Genomic DNA, 17074 nt, shown 5'->3' on the forward strand with positions numbered 1-17074 from the left:
CTTCACAAAACACTGTTCTGACCCCGACTGACACTTGCACAGCATCGAGGACATTGCTCAGACGTGGCCACCTGCATGTTTGGCTAGCTGCTGCATTTATGTTCAAGCATGCATTGCTCGCGGTATTTCCATGTTTTTGATCAGCCGCTGTATTTGACAGATTAGTTAATTCAGAAATAAAGCTTGTGTAATTTTCTTTTCAACAAGACGACTTTCTTTGCTCTTGCCCAAAGTGTGTACTTGTAATAGGCCTGTACTTTTGCGACAAAATGATTCTCGAGTAATATTATCAAGGACATTAAGAGATATTTTCTTTAGTTCGAAGGTATATTAAAATTTCCTTTCGTAGGAACTAGTTTTTTCTCAGTGCGATCTTGCATGACTGTAAGTCCCCAGCTATTAGAAATTGTAATGCGAATTCCTTCTATACGATGATGCGTAATTACAACATTCCGAAAATCTTCCAGCTGAAGTAGCAGTGACTACAACCAAATGTAGGCCTGCATGGGTTAATTTCTCGTAAATATCTAATACCTGCCGCAACTCTCATTAGTAATAATTGGAAACATGGGGCGAGTCCAGCGAGAAACAATAGTATCGGTACTATTTTCCTTGCGCTCGGATGACTGTAAACTCAGGACGCAAAAATCACTGAGGTTTATCCACCAGCCAGCTGATACTGACGGGAAAATCTGAGTTATAATTATCGCTCTTAGTTCACGTATTGCTTTAGGTGTATATAAGAGTGTTGTGCTCCTTGTGTCTGAGTTTTAACGTGACTGTCAAGCGTCTTTTAATATAGATATGGCCTCGAGTTTGATCGTATCCCATAGTCACTGATTTTAATTTACAAATACTGGAATGGCTATCTTCTTCAAGGATTGTAAATGAACGCAAGTGAGTAAGCTGCCTTAATAAAACCCGCAGACATGGGACAGTTAAGTACAGTGATTTTAAGTAGGTTATTCAAACTGAAAGAAAGCAAAAAAATAATCATCAGAAACAGACTTTTTGCGAATTCTTCTTCTCAGAACCGATAATTTTCAGCTGCATTTCAGCGCCTCGTTTAAATGTTTCAACCTCCCGCCAAAATTTTCGCACTGCTAATGCGCTACTGAACTATAGGCTGCTATCATAGAAACACATTCTTTTATAGTGGGACCTCTCATTTGTTGTTACAGTTACTTTCATACAAAATTCACTGGTTCCTTTCGGGCAACTGCTTTCTTTTATTAGCGGCATTAGCTGCAGTTGTGACTGGAGTAGTGAGCTGTGCGTTCCATATGTTGGCAACACTGCTTGTTTATACATCACAAGGAAGCGGGAGTTGAAGAAGGCAAGTAGTGTAGCAGGAGCGCGTAAACGCCATTTTAGTATTAGTATGTATCGGTATCGGTCACGGAGCTGTGAGGACGCGACGAACTGAGTAACCGCGTTGCAGGCGGTGCTGTGCAACCGGGCCAGCAGTGAGCAGTGCGTAGCGCGGCAGCTTTTGCAATGTAGACAGCCATGCCAACAGGTGGTTGCGCTACGGTACTCCACTGCACCGTTGCCACGGATTCGTGACCAGAATTTGCGGACCGACTGGCTAAAAATAAAACCGTGTATTGATGCAAATCATGGTTACACCGTTTCTGCCTTCGCCTGATTTGTGATTGCTGACGCCGCGATGGTAGGTCCTGGTGCGTACACTGCTAGAAGGAAGCCAAGGGTGATGTCTTGCACATTTGATGAAACACCAACTAATTCAGAGCCGGAGAAGAAAGTAGGGCCGTTGACAGGTGAGAACACAACGTATTTTTAAGTAAATTTTTCTTATTGTCGAGGAGTACGAAAGATGTACCGATGCTTCACCATCGAATAATTGTTTCAGATCATCTGTTACCGACAAACCTGACACTAAAATTCGATACTAACGTCAGGTTGCAGAGGAACAGTGTGCTGACAACAGTAACCATTTTAAATGCGGTGGTTACTGCTGCGTTAATTGTTGCAGCTGTCCCGACGAGTGTTTATGTACATAGTGAACTGAATAATTCCCAGCATAAAGTCCTAGTCCTTCAAGAGCAAGTAAATTTCTTGACGGATCGTTACGAGTACATCCTAAAACAGTTAAGGTCAGTGAGGATCCGATCAAAAGGAAGTTCCTTAAATGAAAATTTGAAGCAAAGTAGTAATAACGAAGATTTTAACAGTGCGCAACATAAATTTCCTAGTCAGTACAAGGATGTTGATTCTGTTAATAGTGGAGAGCGGAGCCAGCACCTGCAAATCAAGAAACCAAGTTTCGTGTCGAAAGACGTCGTGAAGGAGTCATCAAAAGGTGCCCAGGCTACAGAGGATACATTTCCTCCATTTTCTGAAGAGCCACACACATCAAGAGCAGTGGCAATGGAATCTGACGGCAGTCAGTATGGCACTCATACACTGCGGAGGACTAAGCGTTCAGATTGGAGAGGTAAACAGTCACAGAGGAAGCCTTCGAATGGTGGACGTGGGCGACAGCGAAGGAGAGGAAAATTTAGTGGTACAATACTTTGGCTATACAGAGATTTGCACTTAGTGTTGCAGTTGATGTTGAGAGCTAGTTGGTGTAAAATACCTTATTTAGGGTTGTTGATCCCAGGTTTTTGTCTCAATAAACGAATTATTCTAGCCATAAGGCTAATTTTTGGTGTGATAATTCTCGTGGTGTTCCACACAAGATATTAAATCGGTTGAAATTCTGTAGCTGAAATAAATGGCCTTATTAGAAATTGTCACTGGACAACAAATATGGGTAGGTATGAAATTGAGGAAGAATTAGTTAAAGAGATAGTTAAGACCTTGAAACACCCTGTCTGCTTGGCAGAGGATGGAAATAAGAGGGTGGTGGCAGAGGGAGGGTATAATGGAGTTATAAATCACTGAATAGGTATTACTGTCATTGATTAATATGTATCTGTGGTGTATGATACTAAAATTTGAGTAAATTCAAAACTTCATACTGTAGCCTACATGTTGTTTGAAAAATTAATAGAAGGGAGAGAGAGAGAGTGACTAAGAATGTGTAGCTTTGTTTTGATGAAATTACTGGATGTAGAAATTTGCCTCTATTGTATTTCATAGCAATGTCAAAATTATTTTTATTTGGTTTCCCAGGTGCTGCTGTTGCACATTTCAAGGGTGGGCAGCCAGAAACTTTCATCAGAGATGGAGGTAGTATGTATAATTTTTTGCACTATTTAAAATACATCTATTGTGCCAGGTGCAGTTACCTTCAGAACTGAGTACATTAAAATAAATTTGGCACAAAGTGTGTTTCTTTTAGTTAAAAGTACTGTAATAAGGATTTTATACTTTTCAAAATATCTGAATTATTTGAGTTCTGTACGTCTATGTGCAAATTTTAGTGTATGTGATTTATGTTACTGAGAATAAAATGGGGGGGGGGGGGGATCCTTGCAGGTCTATTGAAAGATGTGAGCCATCGAAATACTCTTTGAAACGTAACAATATACATTATGCAGATGACATCTGCAGTAGTTTTGTTTGTATTTTTGTTGTAGAGGCCATTTATATGTTTCCTTTAGAATATTTATTGTATGTAGTTTTTTTGGATAGTTCAGATAACACTGTGTATTAGACATACAAACTGTGAAGATGTTGATCCATTGACAGGAGTGGTGAGAAGGGGGGGGGGGTGGATTGCTTTATATAATGGACCTCTGTAGTTTAGTGGCCATAGCAAGTGTGTTGAAGAGTGATAATGCCATCTGATTCGAGTATCAATGTCACTGCCTCCTTTTATCCCCCTTTGGGTTGTTGAGAAAAGCTCTAGGTTGCACTCAAAGGTAATGATATAATTTGAGTGAGAGCTAGCAAAGCCTACAAATGTCATGTCTTTTTTCCCTTTCATTTCACATTCAATAGTTACATTTATGTTCTTGATAAAAACCCTCTGTTTCCCTCAATGATGTATTTAAGTTTTTTAATATGTCAATGACAAGAACATCTGTACCCAATCTGTGAAGCCTTCTATTCTCGAGGAGGTCCTGTTAGTGAGTTACTGTTTAGCTAATGTGTTTTTGCTTTGTGATGTCACCCACTGCTAAGTTTTTGAGGCTCAGAACTTCACCGTGTTAATGACACCATTAAGTCCCTTTGCAGTGCAGCACTGTTTACTAATCCCATGTTAGTGTGTACATAGTTCTCTCACCTGGCAAATTTTCATTTTCTGCTGGGATGGTTTCTTTGAAGAGGAAGCTGCCTGTTTTCTTCCACAAACTAGTTTATTTGTTCTATGCTGATTGAATTATTGATGAGTTTGTCTAATTGTCATTAATTCATTGTTACTTAAGAAAAATTAAAATGCAGACCTTATTTATTCTGCACAACTGATGCATTTTTAAAAAGTAATGGTGGGAAGGTTTCTGGTTTATACTAGTATCTTAGTAAAGGTTAATTTGCTGCTCCACACCACTAGCCCTTTATTCAAAACTGTAGTTGTAATATGAAGTAAGACCGTAATATGCATCGTAATTCTTCGTGGACGTCTTTGACTGTATTGTAATACAGATTTTCTGAATTTAATACTGTTAACAATGGAGGATCCAGGATGGAATAATGACAATATTATGACATGGATAGATTTCTACTCACCATATAGTCAGTATGACTGGTTTGCTTTTGCCATTATTGTTGTAGTGATACGATGTAGTGTGTATTCTGTAGCAGGTGGTTGCTTTAGGTATCACTCACTCTCTTGTCATCAGTTTCAATATTGAGAAGGTTTGGGTGTCTTTTTATTTGTAAAAGTTGTTGCCTAAGTTCAGAGTTCGTAGATTGTACTGCCAGATCTAGTGTATGTTGATGCGGGAAATGGTTATTTTTAGTACAATTACTTTTCTGTGGGTGAACTGGGTTTTGGTCTATAATTAAAGTGTCACCACTGTAGAAAACAAATAAGAATGGTGAAGATTACTAGTTCCCAAACTAGCAATGGTTTTATGTTGTGCTATAGGAAGGATGTTTGAAAATCTATTTGGCATGGAACACGGTTTGAGATATCTGTACTGTTGATCTGCAGTATCATTTATGTTGTGTGTTGTTTTTGTTAATATTACTCAGGCTTGCAGCATTGTAACCACGAGATGGGTGTTAGTGAAAATTTTATTGACTGGTTTTGTTTTTGTAAAAAAAAGTGCTTTGTTAATTGGTTAGGTATAGGGGTACCTGAGGTGGTTGTGGAAATTGAGGAGTTGGCTTTTGTGAAGTGTGGGAAGTGGAAGAAACATATGGGGAGTTTTTATTTTGGGGGAGAGGGGGTTGACTCTGAAGTTATTTTAGGATGGATGGGGAAATAATGAGTGGGTGTTGAATGATTAGCCATACTGAGACGAGGTTGACTACGGTTTTGGGATATTGTGCTTCATGTAGGGGGTATAATAATTAGACTGTAAATCTTAAAAAAAGAGACTGGGTTTTGTACTTTATTTTATTTTGGATTTGTAAATTGTGTGGTATAGCATTTTCTTTGTGCTACCATTTTTTTTTTTGGGGGGGGGGGAGGAGGAAATTTTGTGTTTTTAAGTATTTTCTGTTCGGTGTGGTTTATTTTAAGGGGATGTTTCTATTTTTCTGTCTTTTTAGTTGATAAAGGGAAGAGTGGTTATTCGGGGCTAAGTAGGTGAGTTAGGTATTTCATTTGCTTGTTTGTTCTGTGTACATATGGTGTGTGAAAAATTTATTTAATTTGAAGTTAATGAATTTCAATTCTCGGATTTGTTTGTTTCATGTCTGAGATTAAGGGGATTTGTTTGACAAGTAAGTTCTTACCTAATTGTTGTCGGCATCCCATTGTTTACACATTGGTCTCTAGATTTTGAATATAATTTTGGTAATGAAATGTGTATAGTGTGTTTGTTATGGTTATTGAAATGAAATAAGTTAAAATATTTAGACATTTTGATATAACAGGTAAGAGGTGATCTCTAGTATTGAATGCATCAGTATTTCAATGCTTCTAATGTCTATCAAATGACATCTAGAACATCACATTCTATTTGAAAAACAGCCAGTATGTGCATGCTATGGGTTACATAATTACTTGCCAGATTAGTTATGTCATTTCTTTTAACCTGCCAGTGAAGACAATTAGTTAATACCTTGCATTTTATTTATGAATGATGTAAGATACTCATAAAATGAAGTAGTGAATTACTCCTGTAAATACATTGTGGCAAATCAAAAGAAACTTTTTGTCATTCATGGTATCAAAGGCTGTGGCACAGTTATACACTGTGCCATCGATATAAGCAGCTACTCATTACCAATGTGTGTGTGACAAATTCTCTACACTATGAAGACATTTGCCCCTTACAGAAAAAATGACAAATGTGATTTTTGCTTCATGTAAATCCTTATACATTAATAATATTTATTGTACAAAGGTCAAGGAAGTCCAGTTGCACAGCCTCCCAATTAACCTAATCAATATTCCATGTTTTATCTATGTGGTAATTTAGACATCACTGTGTACTATACCCATCTACAGTGTTGCACATGCCTTTATCTTAAGACAGGAGAAAATCAGAGGCCAACATGATGTATTCTTAGAAATCTTTTTTTCTGTGAGAAAACAGTTAAGGTTTGAGAATAGGCAACTACCACATTTAACCCCTGCTGCTGTTGGCACATGGCTACCAAAGAACAGAATAGCTCATTTTGCAACAAATATGTTCTTACGTAACTTCTTTCTAATTTCGATCCCCACTATCTCCTGTAGGAGTAAGATACCCTTTGTTTTAAACATCATGTATATGTTGGAGCCCTAGTGTCTAGAGATGCAAAATAAGGGTGCAGCTCAGTGAGGTCTTGAGTGCTGTTTGTGCCTCAAGAGAATGCAAGAAAAGTATCAATCTCACACACACAGGTTCAAGGCACAATAAGAACATAAATACGTCTTTTCTTGCCCAGTGTATCAGTAGGCAGTCGCAAACAAAGGTCTCTCCTTCTGTCCATAGTTAATAATATAATAGATTTGTTAAAAAAAGGAATAAGACTGGCAAGAACATGTTTGAGGTAACAATGCAATTACCTTATTCTTCGCACAGCATGTAGGTTGAATTGTGCATTTGACTTAGTACCAGTTTGAACTTTGTTTAGTTGCTACATGAGTGTTAGAAGTGTCTGAAAAGAAATTGTGTTTATCATATGCATTACAAACATGGACAGGTATGCAAAAATGCTGTGTTATCAAATACTGTGAAACTCTGAACTACCTCTGTAATTTCAGAAAAAAATTGCAAAGGGCTTATGTAAGGACTCTCTCCCAATCTCAGTAAATTATGAATGAGAAGATGGGAAATCAGCTAGATGCTCTTTATTTTTTCAGTTTGGGGATTGTCTACGAGAAATTTTGCCTACAGTAGAAAACATCATTTAGACTTTTTACTGGCAAGTGCTTGAAGAACTGCTCAGACTTGGTTGCAGCACCCTCTCACAGGGTAAACTGCATCAATGAATTTTTGCTAACAAATAATGTTTTTGTGATTCCTCAGCTTCTCTGTTAGCTGGATCTCATTGTATGACTTTGTTTTATTGCCCAACATGAAAACCACTTCAAATGGCATCACATAGGTCCTACAGATGATATCCAGATGTGTCTACACAGTGAGCTGAATGGTGCTTTAGCAGAAGTATCCCAGAACTGCATAGAAGACTAGACATTGGTGACAAAATTGTTATGTAATTGCTGCTGGGAGTTATTTTTAAAGGGACAGTCTCGATGGATGTAAAAAGGAAAAAATATGGTAGCTAAAAATTTTCTCATTACATTTCTTTCAAGCCTTGTATGTGCAAACCTTACGTTTGTAACACTATACAGTGTGCAGTCTGCCAAAATATAGTGAAATTGAATGGTTTCCACTCAGCTGGGAGCCACACATTTATTTAGTTCCATTGATTACAGTAGTTTCATTGAATTCATCTTGCCTTGCACCATGTCCATGAATTATACTGTAGAGGTTGTTTCTCTTAGTCTGTTCGGTTTAGTTTTATTATCCATGTCTTACTAGCCTAATACTTAAATGAAGGTGGTGTTGTTGGATGTTAGGCCTTTTTAAGATGTAAACAGATCACTGTTACGTGAATCGACTGCAGTGCCATCTTGATTCTTGATGTATATACCAATGTAATAACTCCATATTTAGCAAATTTACATAAAGCTGCTTGCTCGAAGAAAGAGATGTACCTAAAGTATGGAAAGTTGAACGGGTCACACCAAAACGCAAGAACAGAAATGAAAGTAATTTGCCGAATTACAGACCCATATCACTGATACTGATTTGCAATAGGATTCTGAAACATCATGATTTGCCTCGAAGAGAAGGATCTGTTGACACGGTTTTCATTCATGAAATATTACTTTGAAACACAAGTGGCTCTTTATTCACACAGAGTTATAAATTCATATTTATATATTTTCAGAAGCTATTGACAGCATTGCTCAGCTTCTAATAAAATTGTGCGACTAAGGAGTACTGTTACAATTATTAGATCTGTGATTTCTAGTCGGAAAGGTCATAGTTTGTAGAAACTGATGGAAAGTCAAAGTTTAAAACAGAAGTGATAACTGGTAGTTTCACAAAGAAGTGTTCCACGTCATCTGCTGTTGCTGATGTATATAAATGATTAACGGAAAATTTGAGCAGCCCTCTTAGACTGTTTCAAGATGATGCTGTCATTTAACATTCAGTAGACTCATCAAAGGACCAAAACCAATTGCAAAAGGATTTGGACAAGATATCTGTATTGTACAAAACTGGCAATTGACTCTCAGCAGTGAAAAGTGAGATCATGTGCTTGGATTGTAAAAGGAATTCATTAAATTTTGGTAACATGATAAATCTCACAAATTTAGCAACTGTCAGTTCAACTGAATATCTAGGACATACAGTTACAAATAACTTAAATTGGAACGATCACACAGAAAATGTTGTGGAGAAGACAAACCAGAGACTTTATTTTATTGGCAATACTTACTGAAGATGCAACGAATCTACTAAAGAGATTGCGTACATTACACTTGCATGTCTTCTTCTGGTGTATTATTGTGCAGTATGTAGGGTACTTACCAGGTAGGTCTTATAGCAGGCATTGGAACAGTTCTGAGAAGAGGAAGATATGATACACAAATTGGGGTGGCAAACATCAAAATGGAGTAGTTATTGTTTAAGTGAGATCCTTTCATGAAATTTCAGTCACCAACTTTCTCCTCTGAATGTGAAAGTATTTTGTCAACTCCCACCTACAAAGGGAGAAATGACCATCATAATAAAATAAGAGAAATCGCAACTTACACTGAAAAAGATTTAAGTTTTTGTTTTCCTGCATGCTATTAGAGAGTAAAATGGTAGAAAAATAATCTGTAATTATTTGATGAAGCCCCTATTAAGTGCTTAAGTGTGAATAGCAGTGTAATGTAGATGCAGGTATGTTCCTTCCATAAACTTAAAATTGAAATATAGATATATTATTTTCATGAATAGCTGCATTTGCAGTGCTATGTTCTGTTGGTATTTTTACTAATTAATTGCAATAATAAATGTTCAGAATAACTGAACATTAGTTTAAGAGGACATATATTATCTGTGTTTGTTCCTGGATATCATGATTAATGACAGTAGTTCTGTATCGTTAGTTTCTCCCACCCCTAGATCTAATATGTTTACGAACTGGGGAAAAAGCTTGATAGTAGTGCCCTACCCCTCTCAAGCATTTGAGATAGGATATTGGAAACAAAAAATAAATAAAAAATGGATTTTTCAAAGATATGTTCATTTTGTAGTGCACGTCTTTCTGATGAGCATGATATATCAGTTCAAGGAAATGTAAGGCATGTTTTTGGTCTTAAGTGTGCCAGAGTACAGTGCCATGTCTCTTCACACAGCATTCTTCTATTGCAAGAACTCAAATTTGTATGTTTTGTAATTTAAGCCATCAAATCTATATTCAGAACATTGGAAATTGAAAAGTCTTGTGGTGACTCTCTTGCTCTCAGTTGGCCAGATTAACATCCCCCCCCCCCATCCCCATCCCCCTCCCCATCACCACCTTAAAGAAGAAGACAAACACTTGGACATAATACTGGATGGGATTATTTGCGAGTGTGTGAATAAGACCTCTTCAGAAAATTTGCACCCTTTATTGGCTGTTGGCTAGTAACTTTCTCTTTTGTGTGACATAAATTAAATTTAGGAAACATAAAACCTGTAAATACAAGAGATAAGACAGTACACATTTCTTAAAACCTTAGGTCCAAGCATTTTTTCTCTCTATTCCTGCTACAAGTTTACATGATGTGCTTTCCTTTCTGCGAAAGAATCTATTACCCTATCAAAGTTCGTCAAATGTTATGCTGCATGAAAAGACAATGTTTTTGTCTAATACTGAAAAAGCTTTTAATATGAATAGTACCCAAGACTGGTGTCATTTCTCAATTTGAGTACATCTATTTTCCCACTGTCTGTTAGAAATGCTTATTTCATTTTATCTAATATTGCAGCAATTGCAACGCATGCCAAATAAATGATACTGCTTTGCCACACATGGTCATTTTTATTGACCTCATTTACATACATGGTGTCCAGAAAAGGACTCCCTGATTTCAAAATTAAATATCTCGAAAAAAAAAAAGATCGATAGAGGAATGCAGTAAACGGTATGTTTATTGTGAAAGCTGTAAGAAGTTTATACAGCAGTTTGAAATAATAGTTACAAAAGCTGCTAACAGATGGCACTGTAATCGCCATATGTAATGCCTAGTATAAATAGTGATCCGAAGCCCAAAGCGATCAGTTCCACTATTGAAATGTGAAAGGAGGTTAGCGTACCAAAGGAAGAGATTAAAACCATGTACTCCATTGAACAACGTGTTTTTCTGGTGCTAGAGTACCACAGGTTCGAAGAGAGTCCTACGGCAACAAGGCGAAGTTTTCAAGCACGATTTAATGTTCCAAAAGGACCCGATGCAAAAACCATTCGTACGCTCTTCGCAAAATTTCAACGAACAAGCAGCGTAACTGATGATCTAGTGGGGCATGTTGGCCGCAAGCAAACCGCAGTTTCTGGAATTATTCAGCGATAGCCAATGTCATCCGTCTGTAGAATTGCATCTGAGACCGGTTTGAAGTGTTCCAGCATGCAGAAAATACTGAGATAGCCTACACATGTTTCCATTCAAAATTCAAAGGCACAAGGCCATACCTGTACGAGCTGTGCAACAAAGGGTTGCCTTTGCTAATTGATAGTGAAGGGTTTGATGTTGGCTGCATCTGGTTTACAGATGAAGCACACTTCCACCTGAATGGATACGTGAATATACAGAACTGGCGATTTTGGGGTTCCGAAAAGCTATATTGGTGTGAAGCGAAACCCCTGTATTCTCCTAAAGTTACTGTGTGGGCTGCAGTATGCAGCAGAGGCATTATTGGCCCTTTTTTCATTTGAGAAACAGTCACTGGCACACGTTACGTTGCAGTTTTGGAACAATTTGTCGCCACACAGCAAACGTTAGAGGATCGACCAGGTATTGAATGGTTTATGCAAGATGGAGCCCGACCACATCTGACTGAACAAGTGTTTAGATTTCTTGAGGAATACTTCGGGAATCGAGTCATTGCTTTGGAATATCCCAAATTTACTGGTGCAGGCATGGATTGGCCTCCATAATCGCTGGATTTGACTCCCTGTGACTTCTTTTTGTGGGGCACAGTGGAAGACATGGTCTACCCAAAGCATCCCGCCACGCTGGACGAGCTTGAATCGGCGATCGCTGTGGCATGTGAATCCATTTCGGTTGAGACACTTCGAAATGTGATGGCGAATTTCATTCTTCATTTGTGCCACCTCTGTAGTGCCAATTGTGAACATTTTGAGAACATTGTGATCTGATTGTTCGCAAAGATTGTTTTCATATGATTATTTCACTTATGTATGCTGATATGAGCTGTACAGCGTACAGTGCCATCTGTTAGCAGATTTTGTAACTATTATTTCAAACTGCTGTATAAACTTCTTACAGCTTTCACAATAAACATACCGTTTACTGCATTCCTCTATCGATCTTTGTTTTCGAGATATTTAATTTTGAAATCAGGGAGACCTCTTCTGGACACCCTGTAACTACTCCTGCCATTGTCAAAACTTATTTTCCAGTTAACTTTGGTAGCCCTGCCAGAATCACCAGTTTACTCATTCTGTATTTATTGTCTGGTAGGTGTCACTACGTGTTCATACAACTCATTTTCAGAGCTGTTCCAAAAATTGAACTTATGAAGATGCTCACCAGGGACTGTAAACCCTGCCCTTAGTATTGTAGTGATCTGGCAAAAATTTTGTTAAAAATATTTTTTTCTTGGAGACACTAAGAAGATAACATATTATCCTTCTTACTCCTTATTTCTGTTATTGTTTATTTTCTCTCTGGTAGTCTGAATCTATGGATTTCACTAATGATGATAATAATGCTTACCATTCACACACCCAATCAACCACAAAAACAAACAGCAATTGACGTTCACCTGTTTGGGTTTATTCGGCTCAGCTCGTATAGCCCCAACCCCTTTGTCTATGAGAAAGTTTTTGTTTCTACATGCAATATGATTTCCTCTGGCAGACACAGGACATACACAATATGCACGTATTCAAAAATCAATGTATGATTCATTCAGGAATCATCTTGGAATGTGCTCAAAAACCAACAGGGATGCATTTCATATTGATGAGTAATCAATATACCAACGTGTGCAGGATGCTAGGCACTTTGTGAAAAAAGATTTTTTCCATAAAGAATATGAATTTGGTACGCCCCCCCCCCCCCCCCCCCCCCAAAAATTGCCGTCTGGGGGCAGGTACCTGTACCTTTGTTTGCCTCTCCATCTTCCCCCCCCCCCCCCCTGCCTCCCGGGTGAGTTTTCCAGCATGCACTATGCAGTGTCGATTTCTGCATCGATGGTGACAATGGACTTCTTTGTACCTGATATCCAGCACAGTAGCCAGTCCGTTGTGGTGGGGCTAACATGTACCCTGTTGGTTGTAGCCCCCTGACCACACAGGGATTGCTTTGCTGATGCTAGGCCATTAACTCTCAATGTATGTCAAGGGGTAGATGCCAATCCCCCTGGGGCATCGGGACTCCTGGCAATGGCCATCCTGCCAGGTGGCCTTTGCTGCGGCTGGGTAGCACCTGTGGGGAGGGCCCCTGGTCGGAGTGGGCGACATCTGGGCATATGACACACGATGAAGCGTAGTCCATCATCTCTTGCTAGTAGTGAAACACCAGCAGTCTCTAAGCGATCACAAGCTCGATTCAATACACAGAAGTACGACCCCAAATTGTTCCCCTCCCTGGCCACACCATGGAAAGAGCGTCAGACTAAGGATGGTAGCAGATCTTATTCACCCTGGTACCTTGTATGTTCGAGAGCTGATGGGGAATCTTTAATGACGATGAAGCCTCAGTTTTTTGTTGAGCATTTAGAGGACAAGTTCAGGGAGGTGCAGGGCTTGTCCAAAATAAGATCTGGGTCAATCTTGATCAAAACAGCATCCTCTGCCCAGTCAGGGGAGTTACTCACTTCTGACAGGTTGAGGATGTTTCTGTAACCGTCACGCCCCATAAGAGCTTAAATAGAGACCAGGGTATCATATTTTACAGTGACTTTCTTTTGCATCCCGATGATAAGCTGCACGCCAATTTAGAGCGGCGAGATGTACATTTTGTCTGGGGTGTCCACCGGGATCCGAAGGATAATCAGGTTGCCACCAGTGCCTTCATCTTGGCCTTTGAGGGTGATACATTGCCCGAGAAGGTCAATGTGATGGTCTATCTGTGTGATGTAAAGCCCTATATCCCTCCCCCGATGCGTAGCCTTAAGTGTTGGAAGTTCGGCCATATGTCTTTCCGCTGTACTTAGTGTCATATGTCAAGATTGTGGACGTGCATCACATCCCAATACTCCATGTGCCCCACCCCCATCTGTCTCACATGCAGAAAGCACCATTCGCCTTGCTCACCTGACTGCAAGATTCTCCAGAAAGAAGGAAAAATCAGAGTGCAAGACCCAGGACAGACTGACCTACACTGCAGCTAAGAGAAAATTTGAACACCTGCACCCTGTGCGTATGACATCGTTTCACGCTGACGCTACAACAGTTCTGGCACCATCAGCTCCGCCAACCCATATCACCTCTGAGCCGGAAGATTACACCTGCCCCCATGATGGTGGGGGGCATTTCCCTCCCTGTTGCTACTGCACCACCCACTTCGGGAGCAACACTCCCCCCCCCCCCCCCTCCCCCCCTCCATCCATTGAGGATGCCCATCCCCACTTCTAAACCAGAGATGCGTAAGTCTTAGTTGGCTTCTCTCACTAGGAAGGGGTCCCTTGGGTCAGTCCCTTTCAAGGTTTCTTCTAGTAGGAAAGATGGCACCTGCCAGTGGCTGAAGAGCCCAAAAGCAGCTGGTCGTAGGGCTTCACGCTCATCTTCAGTCCCGGAGACTGAGCCAGTGAAGTCCTCCCAGCCAGGGAAACCCAAGGAGCAGTGAGAGAAATCCAAAAAGAAAACCCCTAAGACCAAGGAAATTCCAGTGGCACCCACACCACCACTACCTAGAAGCTCTGTGGCTGAGGATGAGGTGGAGATTTTGGCGTCCTATGAGGACCTAGATCTCGTCAGACCCTCAGACACAATGGATATACACTGGTCAGGCAATAAATTGGTGGCAGCGGATGACTCTGAGGAATAAACTGCCTCATTGAATGCTCCATGCCTTCACAGTCTCACAGTGATGTCATCCTCCAGTGGAATTGCAGCGGTTTATTCCACTGCCTGGCTGAGCTACGGCAACTGTTAAGCTTTACACCTGCTATCTGCATTGTCCTCCAGGAAACCTGATTCCTAGCAATGCGGACCCCTGTCCTCCTTGGCTATAAGGGATATTACAGGAACCTAATGAATATAATAAAGTGTCGGGTGGAGTTTGCGTACTCGGACTATAGTGAACATGTGCCCCTTCAAACCCCTTTTAAAGCTGTGGCTGTCAGAATGACGACGCAGGAAATAACTGTCTGCAAGGTATATCTCCCTCCAGATGGTGCAGTACCACTGAAGGTATTAGCTGCACTGACAGATCAGCTCCCTAAACCTTTAATGTCCATAACCCCTTGTGGCGTGGTACAATGCTTACTGGCCAGGGCAGAGATATCAAAACTTTTGTCATAATTTGACCTCTGCCTCGTAAATACTGGGGCCGCCACACATTTCAGTGTGGCTCATGTTAGTTAGTCGACCATTGATTTATCAATTTGCAGCCCAGGACTTCTCCCATCTATACACTGGAGAGCACATTATGGCCTGTATCGTAGTGACCAGTTATCTTCCTGTCACTGCCCCAGTGTCAGGATCACGGATGCCTGCCCAGAAGGGCTTTGAACGACGCGGAGTGGGGAACTTTCACCTCTGCTGTCACCGCTGAATCTCCCCCCACGCAGTAACAATGATACGATAGTTGAGCAGGTGACTAGCACAATTGTTTCTGCGGCAGAAAATGCGATCCCTTGCTTTTTTAGGGTGCCCGAGGCCTAAGGCAGTCCCTTGGTGATCGTTGGAAGTTGCTGAAGCAATTAAGGAGTGTCAATGAGCTCTACAGCGGCATAAGCAGCACCCTTTGCTGGAGCACCTCATAGCCTTTAAATGGCTCCATGCCCATGTTCACTACCTTACCAAAAAATGGAAGTAGTAGTATCGGGAGAGAGAAATCTCCACCGTTGGGTGCCATACATCACCTTCCCAAGTCTGGGCAAAGATCAAATGTCTTTTCTGGTACCAGGCCCCAACACTGTCTCCGGTGTTACAATAAATGGCTAGTTGTGTACTGATGCAAACACAATTGCCGAGCACTTCGCTCGAGCCTCTGCGTTTGAGAATTACCCCAAGCCTTTTGCACACTGACAGCTGCTGGAAAGGAATGTAGTCTCATTCACTACACGCTACAGTGAATCCTATAATACCCCATTTCAAGAGTTGGATCTCCTCAGTGCCCTTGCACATTGCCCTGACACTGCTCCTGGGCCTGATTGGATCCACAGCCAGGTGATTAAACATTTCTCATCATCTTCAACTGGATCTGGTGCGGTGGTGTCTTTCCATGGTAATAGCGGGAGAGCACCATCATTCCAGTGCTCAAACTCGGTAAAAACCCACTTGATGTGGATAGCTATCGGACCATCAGCCTCACCAACGTTCTTTATATGCTCCTGGAACATATGGCATGTTGGCAGTTGGGTTGGGTCCTGGAGTCTCGTGGCTTGCTGGCTGCATGTCAGGGCAGCTTCTGCCAGGGTCGTTCTACCACTGATAATCTAGTGTCCATTGAGTCTGCCATCTGAACATCCTTTTCCAGATGGCAACACCTGATTGCCATCTTTCTTGACTTACATAAAGCATACGGCATGGCTTGGCGACATCGTATCCTTGCCACTTTGTGTGAGTGCGATCTCTGGCAACCACTCCTGATTTTTATCCATAACTTCCTGTTGCTCCGTACTTTCCATGTCCAAGTTGGTGACTCCCATAGTTCCATCCATATCCAGGAGAATGGAGTCCTGCTGGGCACTGTATTGAGTCTCTCTCTCTCTCTCTCTCTCTCTCTCTCTCTCTCTCTCTCTCTCTCTCTCTCTCTCTCTCTCTCTCTCTCTTTGGTGGCCATTAACGGTCTAGCAGCAGCTGTAGGGCCCTCCGTCTCACCTTCTCTGTATGCAGGCGACTTTTGCTTTTCGTACTGCTGCTCCAGTGCTGTTGTTGCTGAGTGGCACCTCCAGGGAACCATCCACAAGGTGCAGTCAAGGGCTCTAGCCCATGTTTTTGTTTTCAGCTGCAAAGTCTTGTCTCGTGCATTTCTGTCGGTGTCGTACCGTTCATCTGGAACCCGCACTTTACCTTAATGACAATCCACTCACTGTAGCGGAGACATATCAATTCCTAGGACTGGTTTTCGACACTCGATTGACTTAGCTCCCTCATCTTCATC

At 40.8% G+C, this 17074-nt stretch overlaps 1 protein-coding gene across 6 annotated transcripts in view; it reads left to right on the top strand.

The window, feature by feature from the left end:
* The first annotated feature begins 1315 nt into the window (after window positions 1–1315).
* The window catches only part of LOC126191005 (uncharacterized), a 71499-nt gene continuing 55740 nt past the window's right edge, over window positions 1316–17074 (top strand). For 2 of the 6 annotated variants that reach the window (XM_049931734.1, XM_049931690.1), the window contains exons 1-3: window positions 1316–1781; window positions 1874–2527; window positions 3142–3201. In XM_049931734.1, coding sequence (XP_049787691.1) covers window positions 1670–1781; window positions 1874–2527; window positions 3142–3201 — 826 coding nt within the window. In that variant the 5' untranslated portion in view covers window positions 1316–1669. The remainder of the gene's footprint in view (window positions 1782–1873; window positions 2528–3141; window positions 3202–17074) is intronic. The other 4 variants (XM_049931725.1, XM_049931698.1, XM_049931708.1 and 1 more) reach the window with 4 other exon arrangements.

This window comes from Schistocerca cancellata, chromosome 1 (assembly GCF_023864275.1).
Source record: "Schistocerca cancellata isolate TAMUIC-IGC-003103 chromosome 1, iqSchCanc2.1, whole genome shotgun sequence".
NCBI lineage: Eukaryota > Metazoa > Arthropoda > Insecta > Orthoptera > Acrididae > Schistocerca > Schistocerca cancellata.